The sequence below is a fragment of the Mesocricetus auratus genome, unplaced genomic scaffold (genome assembly GCF_017639785.1).
Source record: "Mesocricetus auratus isolate SY011 unplaced genomic scaffold, BCM_Maur_2.0 Super-Scaffold_100024, whole genome shotgun sequence".
In the NCBI taxonomy this organism is placed as follows: domain Eukaryota; kingdom Metazoa; phylum Chordata; class Mammalia; order Rodentia; family Cricetidae; genus Mesocricetus; species Mesocricetus auratus.
Genome location: NW_024429205.1, coordinates 7,858,150 through 7,878,686, shown reverse-complemented (window position 1 = coordinate 7,878,686; position 20,537 = coordinate 7,858,150). Strand labels below are relative to the sequence as shown.

The following is a 20,537-nucleotide window of genomic DNA, read 5'->3' as shown; positions in this document are numbered from 1 at the left end:
ACTTTGCTTTTGGGTGTGTGTCTGTTTATCACACTAAGTATACATTGTCTTTTTCATTTTTAAAGATTATATGTACATGTGCATGTATGTACGTGTCTGTGTGTTTGGATACACATACTTGTGCACGTATGGAGGCCGTATGAGCCCTTAGAGTGGGAGTTATAGGCGTTTGCTGAATGTCTCTCTTGTTATGTGGGTTCTAAGATCTTTGAAGCTAAGTATTTCTTACTGCTGAAGAATTTCTTTCCAGCCCGTGCATTCTGTATGTATTATATATCTCAGCAGTGGTTTTTTTTTAACTCAAGAGAATCAAGACGTGGACAATGGGCCCACTTGTGCCACATCCACAGCCCTGGCTTTCTGTCGTTTAGAAGTGCACTGTGGTCCCCAAGGCTGGAGAGGGGACTGCCCGTCACTGTCTCCTGTGGCTTTCTGAATTAGGAAGTGTGCCCAGGCTGCCTCACCCACTCGGTTCTCCAGCACAGTCCACATCTGCCACGTTCCACATCACACAGGAGTCATCAGAAATGACGACGAAGGGCCAGATGTCCTGGGGCTTGACCCCCAGCTCCTCCTGTCGGCTCCTCTCCAGCTCCAGGTTGTGGTAGCACAGCTCTTTGATCAGGAAGTGGGCGGCCCCTGCGGAGGCCAAGCGAGCTGACTCAATGTTCAGTCCTGCACCCGTATGCACAAGACAGAGCTCACAGCAGACACAGCAGAGCCAACACTTTTATCTGTCTTCCAGTGACCACTGACCACCAGCAAGGAGACACCCCTCTACAGTTTATACACACATTCTCTTTTTCCTAACATCTGCAAAAAATGAGTTCCATGAATAAACATTTTCAAATGGTGTTTATAAGAAAATTCTAACAGAGGGGCTAAGAGATATCTCAGTTGGGAAAGTACTTGTCTTGCAAGCACAAAGACATGCTTTCAAGTCCCAGGACCCATGGTTTTTATAAAGCTGAGTATGGTGGTCTGTGTGTATAATCCCAGCACCAGGGAGACAAAGACCAGCAGATCTCTGGGGCTCACCATCCAGCCAGCCTTATCAAATCATTGAGCTCCAGGCAATGAGAGACCTACTTTGAAAAACCAAGGTGGACTACTTTGGGGAAGTGACACCAAGGTCATCCACTGGCCTCCACACACATGCATATTCACTGGCACACACGTGTACACACACAGCCAAGCACATTAGAGCAGTGTTGTCATTCCCACAAGCAAAGAATTTAATGTCGACCGTTCAGCTCTTTCCCTCTGTAAAATAGTCTCCCGAGTGTACGTCAAAGCCACCTACCAACTCCAGCGCTGTTGAAGATGCTTGGGAGTACAAGCATGATGTGGTTGGGCCAGTATTTCTTATAAATGGCCATTTCATACTCCTTCACCACCAGCACGTGTAGATGGTTGGCTCCGTCCATCGCATGGTACAGATTAAAGAGGCCATGCTCGTGACGGCCTGTCGTTGGAGTGAAGGTTGGGCTCTTGATGTGTTCGTGACTCTGCAAAGTAGTGGGACAGCGAGGGAGGGCGTGTGTAAACGGGGGCACAACGCTTTGCTCCGTCTCACCTCCTCCATGGAAAGATGCAGTTGGTTCTGATCTCAGGAAGAGCACTGTGATTGGCTATAGCCAATAAGACGGGGGGGAAATGACGCTGTCCCAGTTCAGAGCCTGGCCTTGCACAGCGCAACCCCTCAGAAGGTGCCCATGGCTAAGCCTGAGCTAGCCTGCTGGTGCTCAGAGCTCCACGGGGTAAAGAAGCATAGCCCAGAGAGGCCACTCGTTCCCACTGGCTGCTAGTCAATGGCAGCTAACCCAGACACAAGAGTGAGCTTGCTCAAATTCAGAGTGAGATTCATCAAAGCCTCGACTTATCTTCAGGCCTCAGAAGCCTGGGTGTTAGCAAAGCCTAACTGGCATCCCCAGCAGCTAACCAAATTCCATCTCATACTGGAAGCTGATCTCAGCAGGTGTTACTCCTGTATGCCCAAACGCTCCCCTCACTATGGACATGGACATCCCACGCAGCCGAGATGTCAATACTTGCAGTTGGTAATGTCTCATGCCAATAACTCTTCATTGGCTCCTTGCTTAATAAACGCCTCTGACCCAGTTACAGCTTGCATTGCCCCTCAGTTCCTCAAAGCACCTGCTACAAACACAACACATGTCTGTGGGCTACCACAGGGAGGCTGGGAAAGTGAACTGAGTCTGAACAACCCCTCCTGGTATACCTACAAAAGGGCCACACCACCACCAGATCCCAGGGTTACCTTAAGTAACCAAGACCCCTCTGGTGCTGTACTCGATGTCAACAGTCTGCTGAGTCAGCAAGGCCAGCTTGACTGACAGCTGGTGCTCTGAGGAGAAGGAGGAGCAGTGTCCTCCGCTCCTGAGTGCCCACAGGGGCTGGTAAATCATCCAGTCAGCCCTGAGGCTGTCAGGTGGACATGGGGAGAAAGGCACCCTCTACGGGGCATCTCTGTAAGGGGAGAGATGGTGAGGACAAGGGTTTAGAAACCTGCCCTGAACTGTTCATGAGACAAATGGTGAGGTGCTGGGGGTTATTTTCCCCAAAATGACAGAGGGCAAGAGAAGAGAAAACAGAAAACACCACTGACTGTGGGTTAGTCTTTGTGGATGGTGGGAGACAGGCCCTGAGGGACTCGGAATCCTTTTCCTATTCCTTCTACCTCATCCTAGCCCAAACATCTCATGACAGAGCATTAAAGAAGTGGGGGGAGGGGAATCTCACCCAGGTGTGCATGTTCCAGGCACTTCACATTGATCAGTCTAAGTAATTCTTTTTTGTTGTTGTTGTTTTGTTTTGTTTTGTTTTTACGAGACAGGGTTTCTCTGTTTTGGAGGCTGTCGGTCCAGCCTGGCCTCGAACTCACAGAGATCCGCCTGCCTCTGCCTCCCGAGTGCTGGGATTAAAGGCGTGCGCCATCACCGCCCGGCCAGTCTAAGTAATTCTTACAGCAAATGTTGTGGCTCTCTTTGGCCTCATCTAGCCCAGGCTGGGCTGAATGTCTACACAGCCTTGACATTCCTAACTCCACTTCCCCAGTGCCAGGATCACAGAATGAGTGACCACACCCAGTTTATGTGGTCCTGGAGAACCCTGGCTTTGTACGTGTTAGGCAAGAACTCTTAACAACTGAGCCCCAACTCCAGCCCCCTCAGCAAACTCTTTAAAATGAATTGTTACTGCCCACCTTTATAAGTAAGGAAACTGGGGGTCAGCAATATTAAGTGACAACTAACATAATTAGCAGGTGCTATAACAAGGCTCAAGTGTGAGTGACTTCTAAGCCCATACCTTCACCAGTGTCCCCAAGGTTCAGTCATCATACTGTTTCTATGCCCTCCACCAAATGCCCCTGACTCTTCAGGTAGCTTTTTGTGTCTACATGCCCAACTCAGCCATCGCCTGGCACACTGGAACTCCAAGCCAGTACCTTGTCTGTGACGAGGGGCAGACGCATGCTCTCCAGTTGGCCTCCGGGTTGGCTGAACACAAAGTGGTGCTCCTTGGACTTGGGGATGATGAAGTGGAGTTGGATCTCCTCTCCTAGCATGGAGTAAGAGAAGGCAAAGGCGTGCAGGGTGGATTCATAGAGCTGAGGTGTGAGGGAAAGGATAGAGCTTTACCATCAGAGACCGACTTGCTTCCCCCAAAGAACCCAGGCCCAGTCTGGTGGCGACAACACCCACGCCACACCCACCTCTGCCCCACAGTGTAAGAGAGTCCCAGCATAGAGCAGAAGATGCTCAGATCTGGCTACCGGGTGAGCACACCCAAGACCACCCACACAGGGCCAGAGCCGGCTCCATCCTGAATCCCAAGCATGCTTGCCCGGTCCTGTCACTACCGTCACTAAGCCTTTCTGCTCCTGAGATTTGACCTAGAGACGCATCCTGGGTAAGGAAAAAAAGCATTCATGGTGTGTGTGTGTGTGTGTGTGTGTGTGTGTGTGTGTGTGTCTGTGTGTGTGTGTGTGTGGAGACCATAGGACCGCCTTGGGTGTCTTCAAACACTATCCACACTTTTTTTTTTAGACAAGCTCTTTGATTAGCCTGGAATTAGCAAAGTTAAGCAAGCTGGCTGGTGTACCCCAGATCTCCTTTTAAACTATTGTGTATTAAACATAGGCTTCACATCTATTAGATAAGCACTTTACCACTAAGCTACATCCCTGAGCCATCTTCACCTTTTTGAGCTAATGTCTAAGATGCACCAGCAGGCCTTGAACTTGCGATCGCCTGCCTCGGCCACCTGTGTAGGTAGGATTAAAGGCCTGTGCCATTAAAATCAGTTTTCATTTAAATAGGGCATTTTCTGTTGTAGGTGCCATGAGAGCTGGCATACAACAGAACAGCAACAGCCACACAACCTTGTATGTCTTACTACACTCAGCCGAGTGCAGGGTGCCATTCTGCCCCCTTTGCGCTGTCAGTAATAACCCTGGGAAGGATTGCATCCCTAGGAGGCACAATTGCTACCCTACTGTATGGACACAGGCTAGCATCCAGAGGTCCCGGGCTCACTCATGCCACCTGGTCTACCATCACGTTCCTCCTACCCCGGGTGACTGTGTATACTCTTTTCTGGAAGTGACCCCAGTCTAGCTTTGTTCTTGACTTGAGCAGTCTCTTGGATCCTACTTGACAGCCCTCCTCTGTGCTACATACAGGAGCTGCAGAGGAAGGTGGCCACCCAGCATCCCAGCACACACTTCCTTCTGTATCCAGCAGGGCTCTGCTAGAACCATAGAGCCTTCTGGGGAGCAAGGGGGTCAGACTCGGGGCGGGGACTATGTAGTAAAGGTGGTGATGGGAAGAAGATTTGTTTAAAAAATAAATAAGAGGACTCTTGGGAGGCAAAAGGAGAGAAGGCTGAGATGACACGGGGCCAGAATCAGATGCTGATGCTCCTGCATCCATCACCAGACAGGATCTAGACGCCCTCGCCATCCCAAGCAAGCTCTCATCTGACTCCCTCCAGACCTGTGCGCCTCATGGACCAGGCCCGGAGGATCCCCATCATCCTAAACACAGCTGGCTCTGTTTCCTGCCTGTGTGCTTTGGGTTCCCACTAGTGTAGAGAAGAGGGAGAAGGCTCTTGATTTTAAGTAACAATTCACCGTTGAAAGTTAGTGTTTCGAGGTGTGATTATAGCACATGAGTCCTTTTCAGTTTATCAAATTTCAAAAATCAAGAAAACAGGTATGTATGTGATATTCTAGCTGTCAATGAGTACACAGACACGGAGAAATTGCTTTTATATTTTGTAAATTTTCTACATTTACAGGAGAAATATCTGGAAAACTATAGTAACTTAGCATATTTAGGTAGGAAAATTCCCAATATATTAAGTTGGAAGCAGGCTGGATAATAAGTTTAGAGCATTGTTTTGGAGTAAATGGTTATAAATTTTGAATGCCTTCAACAGTTTAGCATGTAATGGATGCTTCAGCAGGTACGAACTGAGGCACGAATCTGCGAGTGCATTAACTGTATCAAAACATTAAAACTCAATGTAAAGAAAATATAAACTCTTCCTGTCCAAATAAACTATATCCTGGTGGTGGAAAAAAATAAAATAAAATACAGTGAAATGTAGAGACTTTAAAAAAGAAGAAGAAGGAAATAGTTCACATTTTATTTTTGTTTTGAATTCTTGAAACAAAAACGTCATGCTGAAAGTATGGAAAATGGCCTTCATTTATGTGGCATGAGTAGTATTTGGCCTATTTAAAATTTCTTTCCAATGTCATCCATAGTAAAGTCACATATTTAAAAATATGTAGAGCTAAAAAAAAGGCAGCTGCTATATCTGGGGCAGCCAAGCCAAAGGCCAGGCTGAATTAAAGCTACTGGGTATCACTTCTCTTCATCAACAAGACAAACAGGAAGCAGGAATCCTTGCCTTGGACCTTTCCAGGAGGACGGTGGCCTTCAGTTCCCTGTCACGAGCAGGTGTCCCTGGCTCCTACCTGCTCCAGCCCTCTGTGTCGTCCTGCCTCCCTGCTTGGGTCTGAACTACGAAGAAACTCAAATCTAAACTGCTGGAGTCTACGTGCTTATTCATAGCAAAGGCCGGTAAGCTGGAGGAGCCCATCCACGCTGCGGCCTTTCCTATGGAGTTCTGGAAAGAAGCCTGCCTGCTTCTGGGTGCCCAGGGCCTTCTGTGACCCGGTCTGCAGCCCCCCTCCTGGATGCCTCTTTGGACCACCCACATCTTCCATTCTGAGCTCCAGCCACACCCGACTGGGATCAGTTCTCATCCCCCCACTCGGCACCCTCCTTCTGCACGTGCTATGTTTCCTTTCACTGGCTTTGACCCCTCAGCAAATCCCTACTGATCCTTCAAAAATCCTTTCCCTACCCCACCTGCATTGTAAAGGTTGAATATCCCAAATCTGAAATGCTTGATCCCAAGGAGCATTCAGATTTAGGATTTTTTTCCGGGTCTTGTAAAATTTCTATGGACTTTTCCAGCTGGGCGTCCACAATCTAAAATCCCAAAGGCTCTGAGATCTGTCTTGAGCATCGTGTTAGTGATGGCTTCAGATTCCCCGATAAGGGAAGCTCAGGTTATGTTCATTTGTAAAGCAGGGATGATGAGGCATAGGTGAGAATCCATTAAGAGCCTAGATAGGATGCTTTTCCAGCCAGGGAACCCTGAGTGAATTACAAGTGTAGTTTTTTTTTTTAACACAATGCCCTGATAACCAGCCAGAGTCTGAGACATCCAGAGGCATGGCCCAGGAGTTTATCCGTTTATTTATTCATGACAGGAAGAGCTGGTACATAAGGAGGACAAGTGCATGCTGCTGGTATGCAGTAGGTGCTCAATAATTCAAACTCTTCTCTTAATCTATGTGATTTCTGTGCCACAACTATGTAATTCTCCCCCTGCTTCATGCTGTTCTGAAATCTTACTCAGGCGCCATCTCCCTTCCAGTCCGTGAACCCTAAGGATGGAAACAAGGTTTATTTGTGTCTGCATCCCCAGGTCCTTCTAGTAAGTGTTCAGTGAGTGGCCTTGAAGTAGCTTTTGCCTTCTCTAGAGCCTGAAGACAGAAATGACACCCCTGATCTTGGCCACTGAGACCTGAATGACCACAAGAGAATCACTGTGGGGTCAACAATACGTTCACAGCCTATGAGGAGACCCTGGGAGGCATGTAACCCATGAAGCAAGGGCTTCCAGAACTCTCCTCTCCTCTCTCTCCTAGAACATTATCGAGGGGCCACAGAGAAACAGACACGTGGGCTGTGATACGGCACCAGCAGGAGCTGCTGGGAGCAGCTGGAGAGCCAGGCAGTGTCTGGCCTACCTGGTAGTGGGGGTGAAAGCCCATGTACTGGTGGCACTGCTCACAGTGGTGGTATGTGTTGTATGCTGCATACTTGGACAGTCTCATCCGTGCCGTCTGGCGCCGCACATAGAGGTCCTCTGGCTTCCGGGGCATCTCTCTGTCTGCAAAGATACCCCCAGAGTTAAGGAACGTCAGCCCAGAGCAAACATCCCTGACTGCCAAACTCAAGTGAATGCATTGCTCAAAATAAGTGGCCCACAAGCAGGCTGTACCTGCCCTGAAGATTGTCTCTCCCCTTCCTACTCCCTGGTCAGAGGAGGACAGCTTCTCAGTGGGGAAAGTAACAAGGGAGAATTTGGACCAAGTGGCATCACACTTGTGGACCTAAAAACACTTCATAAATACTTTGAAAGAAACTTTAGGTGAGTAGGAAATTAACAGCATGTAGGGATAAGATTGAAACACTAGACCTTCATTAGGGCTATCTATGGGAAAGGACCCCTACCCTACCCCCACCCCTCCTGTCAGCAACAGGGATTCAGGCAAGCAAGTACCTTTTATCTTTTTGGAGACAGGGTCTTACTATATAGCCCAGGCTGACCCCCAACTCTCGATCCTCCTGCCCCAGTCTCCTGAGTGCTGGGATTACAGGTATACATGCCACACCCGATTTACAGGTAAGATATTTTCCCTAATATGACATTTATTAGACTTTCTCAGGCTATATTCATAATCCCATGGGCCACTCCCAGCAATGTTGGATGCCCTTGTATACCATAGAAGCCAATGTACTGCTTACCATCCCAGCGGGAGCCAGGCACCCCAGGTCTTCTTTTCCACCAAGGAGACCAGGGGACCAGCAGGTCCAGGTAAACAAGGCCCTGCATCCAGGCCTGCCTTCCAGTGCCTGGGGACTGCCTACTGACTGCCACAGAGCCTCCCATCCCGGCAGAAGCCAAGCACTCCAGATCCCAGGTCTTCTCCTCCACCAACAGGACCAGGGGACCAGGTGGGAGACTACCCACCCCAGATTCCTGGGCTTCTTCTCCACCCACGGGACCAGGACTAGGACCAGGAATAAAAGAACTACCAGAGTATTGGACTTGCTTGCTCCCACAGAAAGGGAACTCTGATCCCCTAACCACCAGACCAGTAAGAGGCTCTTTCTGCACCTACTACAAGAAAAGATGGAAAAGAGAAAAACAAAAACATACTCAGCAACAGAAAAACAAATATGACACCACCAGGTTCTAGAGACTCTACACCAGCAAGACTCCAACATTCCAATGCAAATGAAGCAGAAGAAAATGACCTTAAAAACAACTTCATGAAAATGATAGAGGCCCTAAAAGAGAATATAGGAAAATCCTTCAAAGAAATGGAAGAAGAAACAAACCAAAAAATGCAAGAAATGGAAGAAAAAACAAACCAAAAATTCATAAAATGCAACAAATGGATGAAAAGACAAAGCAAAAGTTGCAAGAAACAATTTAAACAGTGCAAGGGTTGAAAACTGAAATAGATACAATAAAAAAACACAATCTGAAGGAAGGCTGGAATTAGAAAAGCTGGGCAAATGGTCAGGTACTACAGATACAAGCACAACCAACAGAATACAAGAGATGGAAGAGAGAATTTCAGGTGTTGAAGATACACTAGGAGAAATGGATTCATCAACCAAAAAAAAATCTTAAGTCCAACAAATCCATAACACAAAACATCCAGGAAATATGGGGCACCATGAAAAGACCTAAGAATAATAGGTATAGAAAAAGGTGAAGAAACCCAACTCAAAGGGCAGGAAACATATTCAACAAAATCATAGAAGAAAACTTTCCCAACCTAAAGAAAGACATGCCAAGGAAGATACAAGAAGCCTACAGAACACCAAATAGAGTGGACCGAAAAAAAAAGTCCCCTCACCACATAATAATCAAGACCTCAAATAGACAGGATAAAGAAAGAATATTAAGAGAAGCTAAGGAAAAAGTCCAAGTAACATATAAAGGCAAACCTATTAGAATTACACCTGACTTCTCCATGGAAACTCTGAAAGCCTGAAGGTCCTGGATAGATATTCTACCAACACTAAGAGACCATGGATGCCAGCCCAGACTACTATACCCGGCAAAGCTCTCAATCACTATAGATGGAGAAAACAAGATATTCCATGGCAAAACTAGATTCAAGCAATATATATCCACTAACCCAGCCCTACAGAAAATTCTGGAAGGAAAACTCCCAAGGAAGTTAACTACAACCAGAAAAACATAGGCATTAGATAATCCCACCTTAACAACAGCCAAAAGAAAAAAGGGGTGCAATTCCACACATAATTCCACCACCAACAACCATTCCAAATTAAAGAAGAATGAACAATCAATGGTCATTAATATCCCTCAATATTAATGGCCTTAACTCACCCATAAAAAGACACAGGCTAACAGAATGGATTCGAAGACAGAACCCATACTTCTGCTGCATACAAGAAACACACCTCATCTTCAAAGACAGACACTACCTCAGAGTTAAAGGCTGGGAAAAGATTTTCCAATCAAATGGACCCAAGAAACAAGCAGGGGTAGCAATACTAATATCTAACAAATTAGACTTTAAAATAAAATCAATCAAAAGAGATGAAGGTCATTACATACTCATCACAGAAGAAATCCACCAAGATGAAGTTTCAATTCTGAACATCTATGTTCCAAATACAAAGGCACCCACGTTCGTAAAAGAAACATTACTAAAACTCAAATTACATATAAAGCCCCACACACTTATAGTGGGAAACTTCAACACCCCACTCTCACCACTAGACAGGAACACCAGACAGAAACTTAACAAAGAAGCAAAGGGTCTAATAGAAGTTGTGACCCAATTGGGATTAACAGACATCTATAGAACATTCCATCCACATAAAAAAGAATATACCTTCTGCTCACCACCACATAGAACCTTCTCAAAAATCGACCACATACTTGGCAACATATCAAACCTCAGCAGGTACAAAAAAATTGGAGTATCTCCACGCATCTTATCAGACCACCATGTGTTAAAATTAGAATTCAACAACAACACAAATTGCAGAAACCCTACAAACTCAGGAAAATTGAATAATGCACAATTGCACCATTCCTGGGTCAAAGAAGAAATAAAAAAAGAAATTAAAGATTTCCTATAATTCAATGAGAATAAAGACACAACATACCCAAACCTGTGGAACACTTTGAAAGCAGTGCTACAAGGGAAGTTCATAGCGCTAAGTGCCCACCTGAAGAAACTAGAGAATAGTTATACTAGGGAATTAACAGCACAGCTGAAAGCTCTAGAACACAAAGAAGCCCCAGGAGGAATAGACACCAGGAAATAATTAAACTGAGGGCTGAAATCAATAAAGTAGAAAGTAGAAAAACAATACAAAGAATCAATGCAACGAAGAGTTGGTTCTTTGAGAAAATCAACATGATAGACAAACCTTTGTCCAAACTTACCAAACAGCAGAGTGTGGACATGCAAATTAACAAAATCAGAATTGAAAAGGGGGACATAACAACGGACTCTGAGGAAATTCAGAGAATCATCAGGTCATACTTTGAAAACCTGTATTCCACAAAATTCGAAAATTTAAATGAAATGAACAATTTTCTGGATAGCTATTACTTGCCAAAATTAAATCAAGAACAGATAAGCAATTTAAATAGATCTATAACCCCTATGGAAATAGAAGCAGTCATCAAAAGTCTCCTAATCAAAAACAGCCATGTCCAGATGGCCTCAGTGCAGAAATTCAAAGAGCAGCTTATACCAATTCTTCTCAAAGTATTCCATGCAATAGAAGCAGAAGGGTCTTTGCCAAACTCTTTCTACGAGGCTTCAATAACCTTGATACTCAAGTCACACAAAGACACAACTAAGAAAGAGAACTTCAGACCAATATCCCTCATGAACATTGATGCAAAAATACTCAATAAAATACTGGCAAATCGGATCCAAGAACACATCAAAACAATCATTCACCACGATCAAGTAGGTTTCATCCCATGGATGCAGGGATGGTTCAACATACGAAAATCCATCAATGTAATCCACCATATAAACAAGCTGAAAAACAAAAAAATCACATGATCATCTCACTAGATGCAGAAAAAGCCTTTGACAAAAATCCAACACCCCTTCATGAAAAAGGTCTTGGAGAGATCTGGGATAACAGGAACATACCTAAACATAATAAAAGCTATATACAGCAAACTAACGGCCAGCATCAAACTAAATGGAAAGAAATTCAACGTGATTCTGCTAAAATCAGGAACAAGACGAGGCTGTCTACTCTCTCCATACTTTTTTAATATTGTACTTGAAGTTCTAGCTAGAGACATACGACAACAAAAGGAGATCAAGGGGATACAAATTGGAAAGGAAGAAGTCAAACTTTCACTATTTGCAGATGATATGATAGTTTACATAAATGATCCAAAGAATTCTTCCAGGGAACTCTTACAGCTGATTAACACCTTCAGCAAAGTGACAGGCTACAAGATCAACTCAAGAAAATCAGTAGCCCTACTATATACAGATGATAAAAGGGCTGAAAAAGAAATCAGAGAAACATCACCCTTTACAATTGCCACAAACAACATAAAATACCTTGGGGTAATGCTAACCAAACAAGTGAAAGACCTGTATCGCAAGAACTTTCAGTCTTTAAAGAAAGAAATTAAAGAAGCCCTCAGAAAATGGAAAGATCTCCCATGCTCTTGGTTATGTAGGATCAATGTAGTAAAAATGGCAATGCTGCCAAAAGCAATCTACAGATTCAACGCAATCCCCATTAAAATCCCAGCACGGTTTTTCACAGACCTTGAAAGAACAACAGTCAATTTTGTATGGAAAAACAAAAGACCCAGGAGAGCCAAAACAATCTTACTAAACAAAGCAACATCTGGAGGCATCATCATCCCTGACCTCAAGCTCTATTAAAGAGCTGTAGTCCTGAAAACAGTTTGGTACTGGCACAAAAATAGACAGGTAGACCAATGGAATTGAATTGAACACCCTGATATTAACCCATACATGTATGAACATCTGATCTTTGACAAAGAACCTAAAAATATACAATGGAAAAAAGAAAGCATCTTTAACAAATGGTGCTGGCATAACTGGATGCTGGCATGTAGAAGAATGTGGATAGATTCATGTCTATTGCCATGTACAAAACTTAAGTTCAAATGGATCAAAGACCTCAACATAAATCCAGCCACACCTGAACCTCTTAGAAGAGAAAGTGGGTGGTACCCTTGAACAAACTGATACAGGAAACAGCTTCCTGAACATAACACCAGTAGCACAGACAGTGAGGTCAACAATTAATAAATGGGACCTCCTGAAACTGAGAAGCTTCTGTAAGGCAAAGGACACAGTCAATAAGACAAAAAGGCAGTCTACAGAATGGGAAAAAATATTCATTAATCCCACATCTGACAGGATTGATCTCCAAAATTTACAAAGAACTCAAGAAGCAAGTCTCCAAAATACCAAAGGATCCAATTAATAAGTGGGCTACAGAACTAAATAGAGAATTTTCAATAGAGGAGTCTAAGATGGCTGAGAGGCACTTGAGAAAGTGCTCAACATCCTTAGCCATCCGGGAAATGCAAATCAAAACAACTCTGAGATACCATCTCACTCCTGTCAGAATGCTAAAATCAAAAACACCAACGACAATTTATGCTGGAGAGATTGTGCTGAAAGGGAACACTCCTCCACTGCTGGTGGGAGTGCCAACTTGTACAGCCACTTTGGAAATCAGTATGGAGATTCCTCAGAAAAATGGGAATAAACCTACCACAAGACCCAGCAACTCCACTCTTAGGCATATATCCAAAAGATTCACGTTCATACAACAAGGACATCTGTTCCACTATGTTCATAGCAGCATTATTTGTAATAGCCAGAACTTGGAAGCAACATAGATGCCCCTCAACTGAAGAGTGGATAGACAAAATGTGGTACATTTACACAATGGAGTACTATTCAGCAGAAAAAAACAATGGAATCCTGAAATTTGCAGGCAAATGGATGGCACTAGAAGAAACCATCCTGAGTGAGGTAACCCAGTCACAAAAAGAGAAACATGGCATGAACTCTCTCATATATGGATTTTAGACATAGATCTGGGGAGTGCCAGCCTACAATCCCATGACCAGAGAGTTTGGGAAACAGAACTTTCATTCAATGGCTGATGGAAGCAGAGGCAGACTCCCACAGCTAAACACTGAGCTGAACTCAAGGAATCCAGTGACAGAGAGGGAGGACTGATGAGCAAAGGGGTTAAGACTGGGCTGGTTTAACCCCCAGAAACAGCTGACCTGACAAGAGTTAACTCTTGAATCCCAGACTAATGGCTGGGAATCCAGCATGGGACTGATCAAGACCCCTGAACATAGGTATCAGTGAGGAGGCCTAGGTAATCTATTGGGCCTTGGGTAGTAGATCAGTATTTATCCTGGGTATACAAATGGACTTTGGACTCCCATCCAACAATGAGAGATGCACTCTCAATCTGGACTCCCAGGGGAGGGTCTAGGCCCTGCCCTGGATGAAATGACAGACTATGGACACCCCCATGGAGGGTCCCACCCTCCGGGGGGAAATGAGGGTATATTGGAGGGGTTGGTGGGAGGGCATGGGAGGAGAGGAGGGAGAGAGAGAGGGACCTGAAATTGATATGTGAAGCAACCTTGTTTCTAATTTAAATTTAAAATTAAAAATTAAAAAAGAAGCCACTGTACCTAAGGAGTAAAAGAGACTGAGGATGGGAACATATGTACCTATTTGTTGACAAATGGTAACACTCATCTTTTACCCTCCATTAACCAAGCCTTCAACATATCCTGACCACAAGTCCTTGGGGTTCTCATGGGTTTTGTGGTAGTTCTTTCCTTCTACTGACAGGGGGCAGTCTCATTGCTGAATCAGGTTCTGGTAAGTCATTCACTTCCTACCAAAGAGCATCCCTAACAGGATGTATCTGAACCCAGCTGACATCCATTAATAAATAAGCAATTAAGCCTATGTACTTTGGGCAAGAGTGAAGTAAGACACCTCACTTTCCTGGCTTCTCACTGGCCAAGTCCCCCTCCTCCCCATGCGTGTGTGCATGTGTGTGTGTGTGGGGGATTATTTACCCATAATGTTCACATGCCCATATAGGTACATGTGGAAATTAGAGGTCGACCAGATGTCTTCCTCAAGAGCATTTCCATTTTATTTTTTGAGATGAGTTCTTGGCTGAATCTAGAGCTCAGCAATTGACTAGGTCATTAAGATCCATCCACATATCTCTCCCAACTCCCCCAGCTATGGATGTGCATTGCCATGCTCATCTTTTTCACATGGATGCTGAGGATCTGAACTGAGGTCCTTGTGTGTGCGTAGCAAGCACGTTATCAAACAAGCTGTCTCCCCACCCTCTAACCTTCACTCTTGATGCTCTGATGATGTGAACAAATCAGACTGGCATCTTCATACTTCGGGTCATGAATGATGTAATCAAAAGGCATCTTCTTGAAGAGCTCCAGGTCTGGCCAGGGGTCAGTGAGCTGGAGGTAATGCCAGTCTGATTCCTCTCGGAGGCCTACAAGATTGGTAGAAAAGGGGATGCATGAGAAACAAGATTTGAGGATGTGTTGTTTACCCGTGCCCAAGGATGGTGAGAAGAACTGAATCACTGTTAATCAATGGCTTCCTGGGATCCCTACTGTATCTAGAAGGTTTTTGACATTATTTCAGAATGGCTTTAACAAAACAAGACCATACATTGAGATCTGCCTCCACCTAGGAGAACAGCCTTCACTCTGTCTCCTATAGACACAGGTCTGCTCTCTGTGCCACACACTGACTTCCAGTCCTCTAGATCCTGAGCCCTGAACTCATCCTGCCTTCCAGCAACACCTGCTTCATGCATGGCCTGGGCTCCTTGTCCATGCGGCACATGTGTAGGTTTCTTTCTCACTCTATCATCTAAATCACCCCAGTCAGGGTGACTCAAGTTCAACCTCAGAAAGTGCTCACAGGACAGCTCTGATGCCAGTGTGGCTAGTTGGTGGTCTCCGCATGGCAGTCAATTTCCCTTACACAAGGGCACAGATTCATTTTCCAGGCCAAGACCATGAACCATGGGACAGGATATGAGGAGGAAAGAGAAGGCCTTACAGTTAGCACAAGGCATGTGCAGAGAGATGCTTGCCTTACCCAGAGCAAATCTACTCAGCAAACAGGGAACCCAGAACCTTCTCCCAGTTTCACATAATTCTTCTCCACCCCAAGATGCTGTCCTAGGTATCTGGTTGCTGAGCTGTGGGGGACCTTCCCTGATGAAGAACTCCACATTCTACAGACCACAGACCAATGCAGGCCAGTTTCTGTTTTGGTACTGTCCAGCTGGACTTCCCATGTAAGAGGACAATATCCCAGTTCACTGTATTGAAGATCAAATGGGGATAGTATCTATCACAGTGCTTGACACATGGAAAGTACTCAAATATGAATTACTTCAGAGTTAGCAACTCTATCCCTATGAAGTTCCCGAATGCATCATTGAGGAAAAGACAAGAAAGAAAAGCCCCCAGGGAAAAGTCAAACTGAAAGTCCATCCTAAAAGGGAGAGACACAGTTACCAAGCTCACTGACAAAGGTCGATGGATACTTGCTCAAGCCCAAGGGTCGCAAAATACAAAACTCACTGGTATTGATCTCTTCTTCATCGTAAACATCCACTTCTGTCAGCCGAATCAGCATCCTGGACAAGATACTGAGGAACTGCAGATAGGCACCTGTCTTCCCTATCTGTGAAGACATTAGAATCAGAGTCCAGTGGCAAGAAACACACAAACACACACACACACACACACATATATGCAGGAACACAAACACGCATACATGAACATACACAAATTTAAAATAATTACTGAAAAAGGACCAATGATCAATGGACATTGCAGTGTGCTCTATTTTATTAATCAATACCCTGTTTCCCATCTATTAAATGAGTAAAAGCTCTTCTGCTATAAGATTCGGCACTGTGTGGGAACAGACATGTGGGGGCTCCTAGAACGCCTGTTCCTTTTTCTACTTTGCATGTGTGTTAATGTATGCATTTGTGTGTATGCATGCATGTAAAGGCCAGAGGTCAACCTTGGGTGTCATTCTTCAGCTGCGATCCATCTTGTTTTTTGACCAAGGGTCTCTTCACTGGCCTAGAACTTGCTAATTAAGCTAGGCTGGCCCAGGGACCCTCCTGTCTCCATTCCCACCAGAACTGTGATTACAAGTATGAACCCCTATGCCTGGATTTTTATGTGGGTGCTAAGGCATAGAACTTGGGTCCTTAAGTTTGCATGACAAGTACTCTGCCAACAGATCATCATCCCAACTCCATTTTCCCGATGTTTTTAATTAGAAAAAGTAATGTATAGTCATTTAAGACAATGAAAAAAATACAGATTAAGAATGATGTAGAAAGTTACTCATCCTGCCTCCCTGCTAAAGACAGTGAGTTAGGAGCTATGCTTCCCAACATCCCTCAAGACACGTCCACATATACAGTGACTTCTTTCCTAATTGATATGACATTATGTGGGAGGCATGTTGATTACAAGTTAAGTTTCTTAGAGAAATCTCATTGGCACAATATAGAGACTGCTTAAAACTTCTGTGGCTGAATTGTAGGATACATTTATCCCCAGGTGGGTCATTCTCATCACTATAAACAATACTCACATGAGTGATCTTACGTGTATTTTGTGCATTTGCGTTTCAAGGGATGGATTCCTGGAGATGAGCATGCAAGTGGGCAGACAGCCCATGGTGAACAGTAATGAGACATACAGAGCAGTCCATGTGCGCTCTTGGGAGTCGGGCAGTACTCTAAGCACCGTATGCCTCTACACAGGCAAGATACATACAGAGCAGTCCATGTGCGCTCTTGGGAGTCGGGCAGTACTCTAAGCACCGTATGCCTCTACACAGGCAAGATCAAATCAGGGGACGCTTCTCTTCTCCTTTGAGCAATTCTAAAGAACATGCCACTCTCCTCCTCCCATGCCCACCATAAGACACACACATACAGACCCTTGGGGCTCTGTGAGTGTGTCTGAGAATGTGTGAGTGTGCATGAAGAAAGAGGTCAATATTGACTGTCTCCCTAAATCCCCCCACATACTTTATATCCTTTAACACAGTCTCTCACCCAGCCTGGAGCTCACCAAGGCAGCTCCCCAGCACTGGGATAATAGGTGTGTAGACCACACCCAGATTTTTAGTGGACACTGAAAGCATGACATTGTGTTTGCACAGTGAGCACCTCACCAGCTGAGCCCTCTCCCAGTTCTGTTCTCTGTGGATTTGTCAGATAAAGTGGTCTATGTTGGATACACAGTGAACTGAGAGTGAGCTGGGCCCAGAGTCCCCATTAATAGTCCACCAAAGCCTTCCAACCCACACTGTCACTTTGTTTCCTACTGGAGAAATAGTCAGAGACTGTGCCTGAGGGTGAAGGCCAAACTCTGCCTGAAATTACAAGAAGTTCCTATCCATATGCCATCTCCACAGCCCACACCCATAGAGGAAAAAACTTGTATTGGCCGATGGAAGGAACCCAGCAAGGAATGGACTGTGACTGCTTGCCATCCACCCGCTCACTCCGGGCCATTAGAAAGATTCTTCGCTGTGATGGCTAGTTTTAACTGCCAACTTGACACTACACTGAGAAGAGAGTCTTTTGCTGTTGTTGTTGGAGACAGGGTTTCTCTGGGCCGTCCTGGCTGTCCTGGAATTTGCTATGTAGACCAGGCTGGCCTTGAACTCACAGAGATCCACTGCCTCTACCTCCCAGGGCTGGGATTAAAGGTGTGCTGCCACCACACTTGGCTGGGAAGAGATCTTCATGAAGGATCGTCTAGATCGGGTTGGCCTGTAGCCACACCTGTGAGCAGTTATCCTAATTGGTTATTTGACGTGGGACGACACAGCCTGAAGAGGGCACCATGATTCCCTGGGTTTGGTCCTGAATTGTCCAGAGCAGTGAAATTAAGCTGAGCACTAAGCACGAGTGTGTACATTCTTATGATCTTGACTGTGGATGTGATGTGACTAGCTCCTTGCCATCATGACTTCCCTGACATGATGGACTATAGCCTGGGATTGTGAGCAAAAACGGACCCTTCTTCCCTAAATGGCTTTATGCCAGGGTATTTTATCACAGCAATGGAAAGGAAGCTAGGAGATCCATAGAAGGGGCCCAAAGCAAACAAGTTGACACTCTGGCAGCAAAAACAAAGGTGACCCTGGAGGTCTGGCCTGTGCAGGGGCAGCAGGCGTGGCACCCACCTGAGGTGGCCCACTGAGCAGCAGCCTGCGTGGGTGGAAGCTGTCCACGCGGCCTTCAGCTCGGTTGCCATAGTCCATGTGGCTGGGCCTGGGCACTGTCCACTGCCGGTAGTAGAGGGACTGTTCAGTTGAGGTCATCATCTTGCTGAGCAGGGGGCGGAAGGAGCTAGTCCACATAACGGAAGGGGAAGGCAGGAGGGAGGCAGACTTGGGCAAGCCGCTGCTGTCGGTGGACACGAGCATATCATACACGAGCTTAGGCAGGAAGACAATGGGTGGCTGCCGGCAGGCCTTGGCCATGGAGCACTGCGAGGCCTGGAGGACTAGCACATTGGCAGTGGGCACCGCACATGTGGACGATGAGCCTGAGGAGGAGGAGGACAGCTGGGAGGACGGAGCAGCTGGCACCTGTAGGCTCCTCTGGCAAGTCTTGAGGCTGGAATCAGGTTGTGGCGCCAGCCCAGGGCTCTGCCTGCTGATGACTGTAGGTCCCTGACTCACTCGGAGCCGCTGTACCTCGCCGGGGGTCCTGCCCTCCTCCACAGTGCCACAGGGCGGAGGTGACCTGGCAAGCTCTCCCTGTGGAGGGCCTGAGAGCTGAACCAGGGACTCACCACAGAGCACTGAGCCTATAAAAGAGAGGAATACGGTCAGAGGCACCCCCGGAATGACCTGACACAAATTCACAGCTGCTTCTGTGCCTGCCCCAGGAATGCTGTGATTTCAGGCAAAGCTGGTGGGCATACATTTGGCCAACCTCTCCTCCACAAACCAGACCTTCCTTCAGTCACGAAGTGCCATGCTGATGCAAAAAGGGTATGTATATCTGTGGGGCAGACCATACCCACAGGGCCTGCTGTCACTCCTGGGGTCTTGGCTGAGCCCAGAAACCAAGGATTTTTTGGGGGTTGGTGCCCACATGAGACTTTGTTCATAGTCTCTCCTCCTGGGTACAGGCGTTGTGGGCTCTTGTTGTTGCTTCTCCCGTGAAGCCTCCTAGGTCTACTTCTCTGTACAAGACTTCTGCTCTCCTTAGGCAGGGGATGCCCAAGGCAATATCCAAAAGTAGTACCGCCATAGTGCTAGGGCACGATGGGTAGACTAGTCCTCTCCTACAGCTGTACCCAAAAGTCCTATCCTGTCTTCAAGTTCTCACATGTTAAATTCAGTTCTAGGCTATTCTTGAGAGTCTGTTCTCATAGGTCCTTATGAGAAGTCAGGGGTCAGCAAGGCCCTGGGTCCTGACCAGAAGATGGGATCAGCAGGCCCTGAGTGTACTTCCCGTGTCTGAACTTGGAGGCGGCCCCGTGTGATGTTCCCAAGTGGAGACTCACCAGATGCTTTGGAAGAGAGGGTGGAAGATGCTGAGTCATGGGAGTGGGAACGCTCCCTCTTCACAGGGCTCCTCTTCTCTGAGGTGGAGCCCGCTTCAAAACACCCTGTGAACAGAGTCGTCACCATCCCTGACCTGACTGTGGTCTGGCACTCAGAAGCCATGAAACCGTCACTCCTCTTTGCCATTTCTTCTCTCACTCCTTCATTCACCTGCAGCCATTTCAGCCCTGCCCCCTTTTACACGCACACACACACACACACACACACAGAGGCACAGACCACTGACCTCACAAAGGAATTAAAAGACTCGAATGAGGTGGGTCAGAACAGGCCAGTGAGTCTAGTCACACTCACTGTAGACAACATGTAATACCATGGTCAGTCATGCTAAAATTAGCTACCACACATAAAATCCTGGTGAGCAGGCCTTGCCATCTTACGGGACAAGCTATGGCCAAGAGGGGCAGTACTCCTGCCT

At 46.1% G+C, this 20,537-nt stretch overlaps 1 protein-coding gene across 1 annotated transcript in view; it reads right to left on the bottom strand.

The window, feature by feature from the left end:
- Greb1 (growth regulating estrogen receptor binding 1) overlaps positions 1-20,537 on the bottom strand; it is a 71,937-nt gene that overhangs the window by 7,917 nt on the left and 43,483 nt on the right. Inside the window, exons 20-27 of the mRNA XM_040730918.1 lie at positions 20,059-20,163; positions 18,725-19,353; positions 16,081-16,183; positions 14,814-14,972; positions 7,355-7,497; positions 3,470-3,631; positions 1,304-1,508; positions 465-639 (exon numbers count right to left, since the gene is read on the bottom strand). Of these exons, the coding sequence (XP_040586852.1) occupies positions 465-639; positions 1,304-1,508; positions 3,470-3,631; positions 7,355-7,497; positions 14,814-14,972; positions 16,081-16,183; positions 18,725-19,353; positions 20,059-20,163 (1,681 nt within the window). The remainder of the gene's footprint in view (positions 1-464; positions 640-1,303; positions 1,509-3,469; positions 3,632-7,354; positions 7,498-14,813; positions 14,973-16,080; positions 16,184-18,724; positions 19,354-20,058; positions 20,164-20,537) is intronic.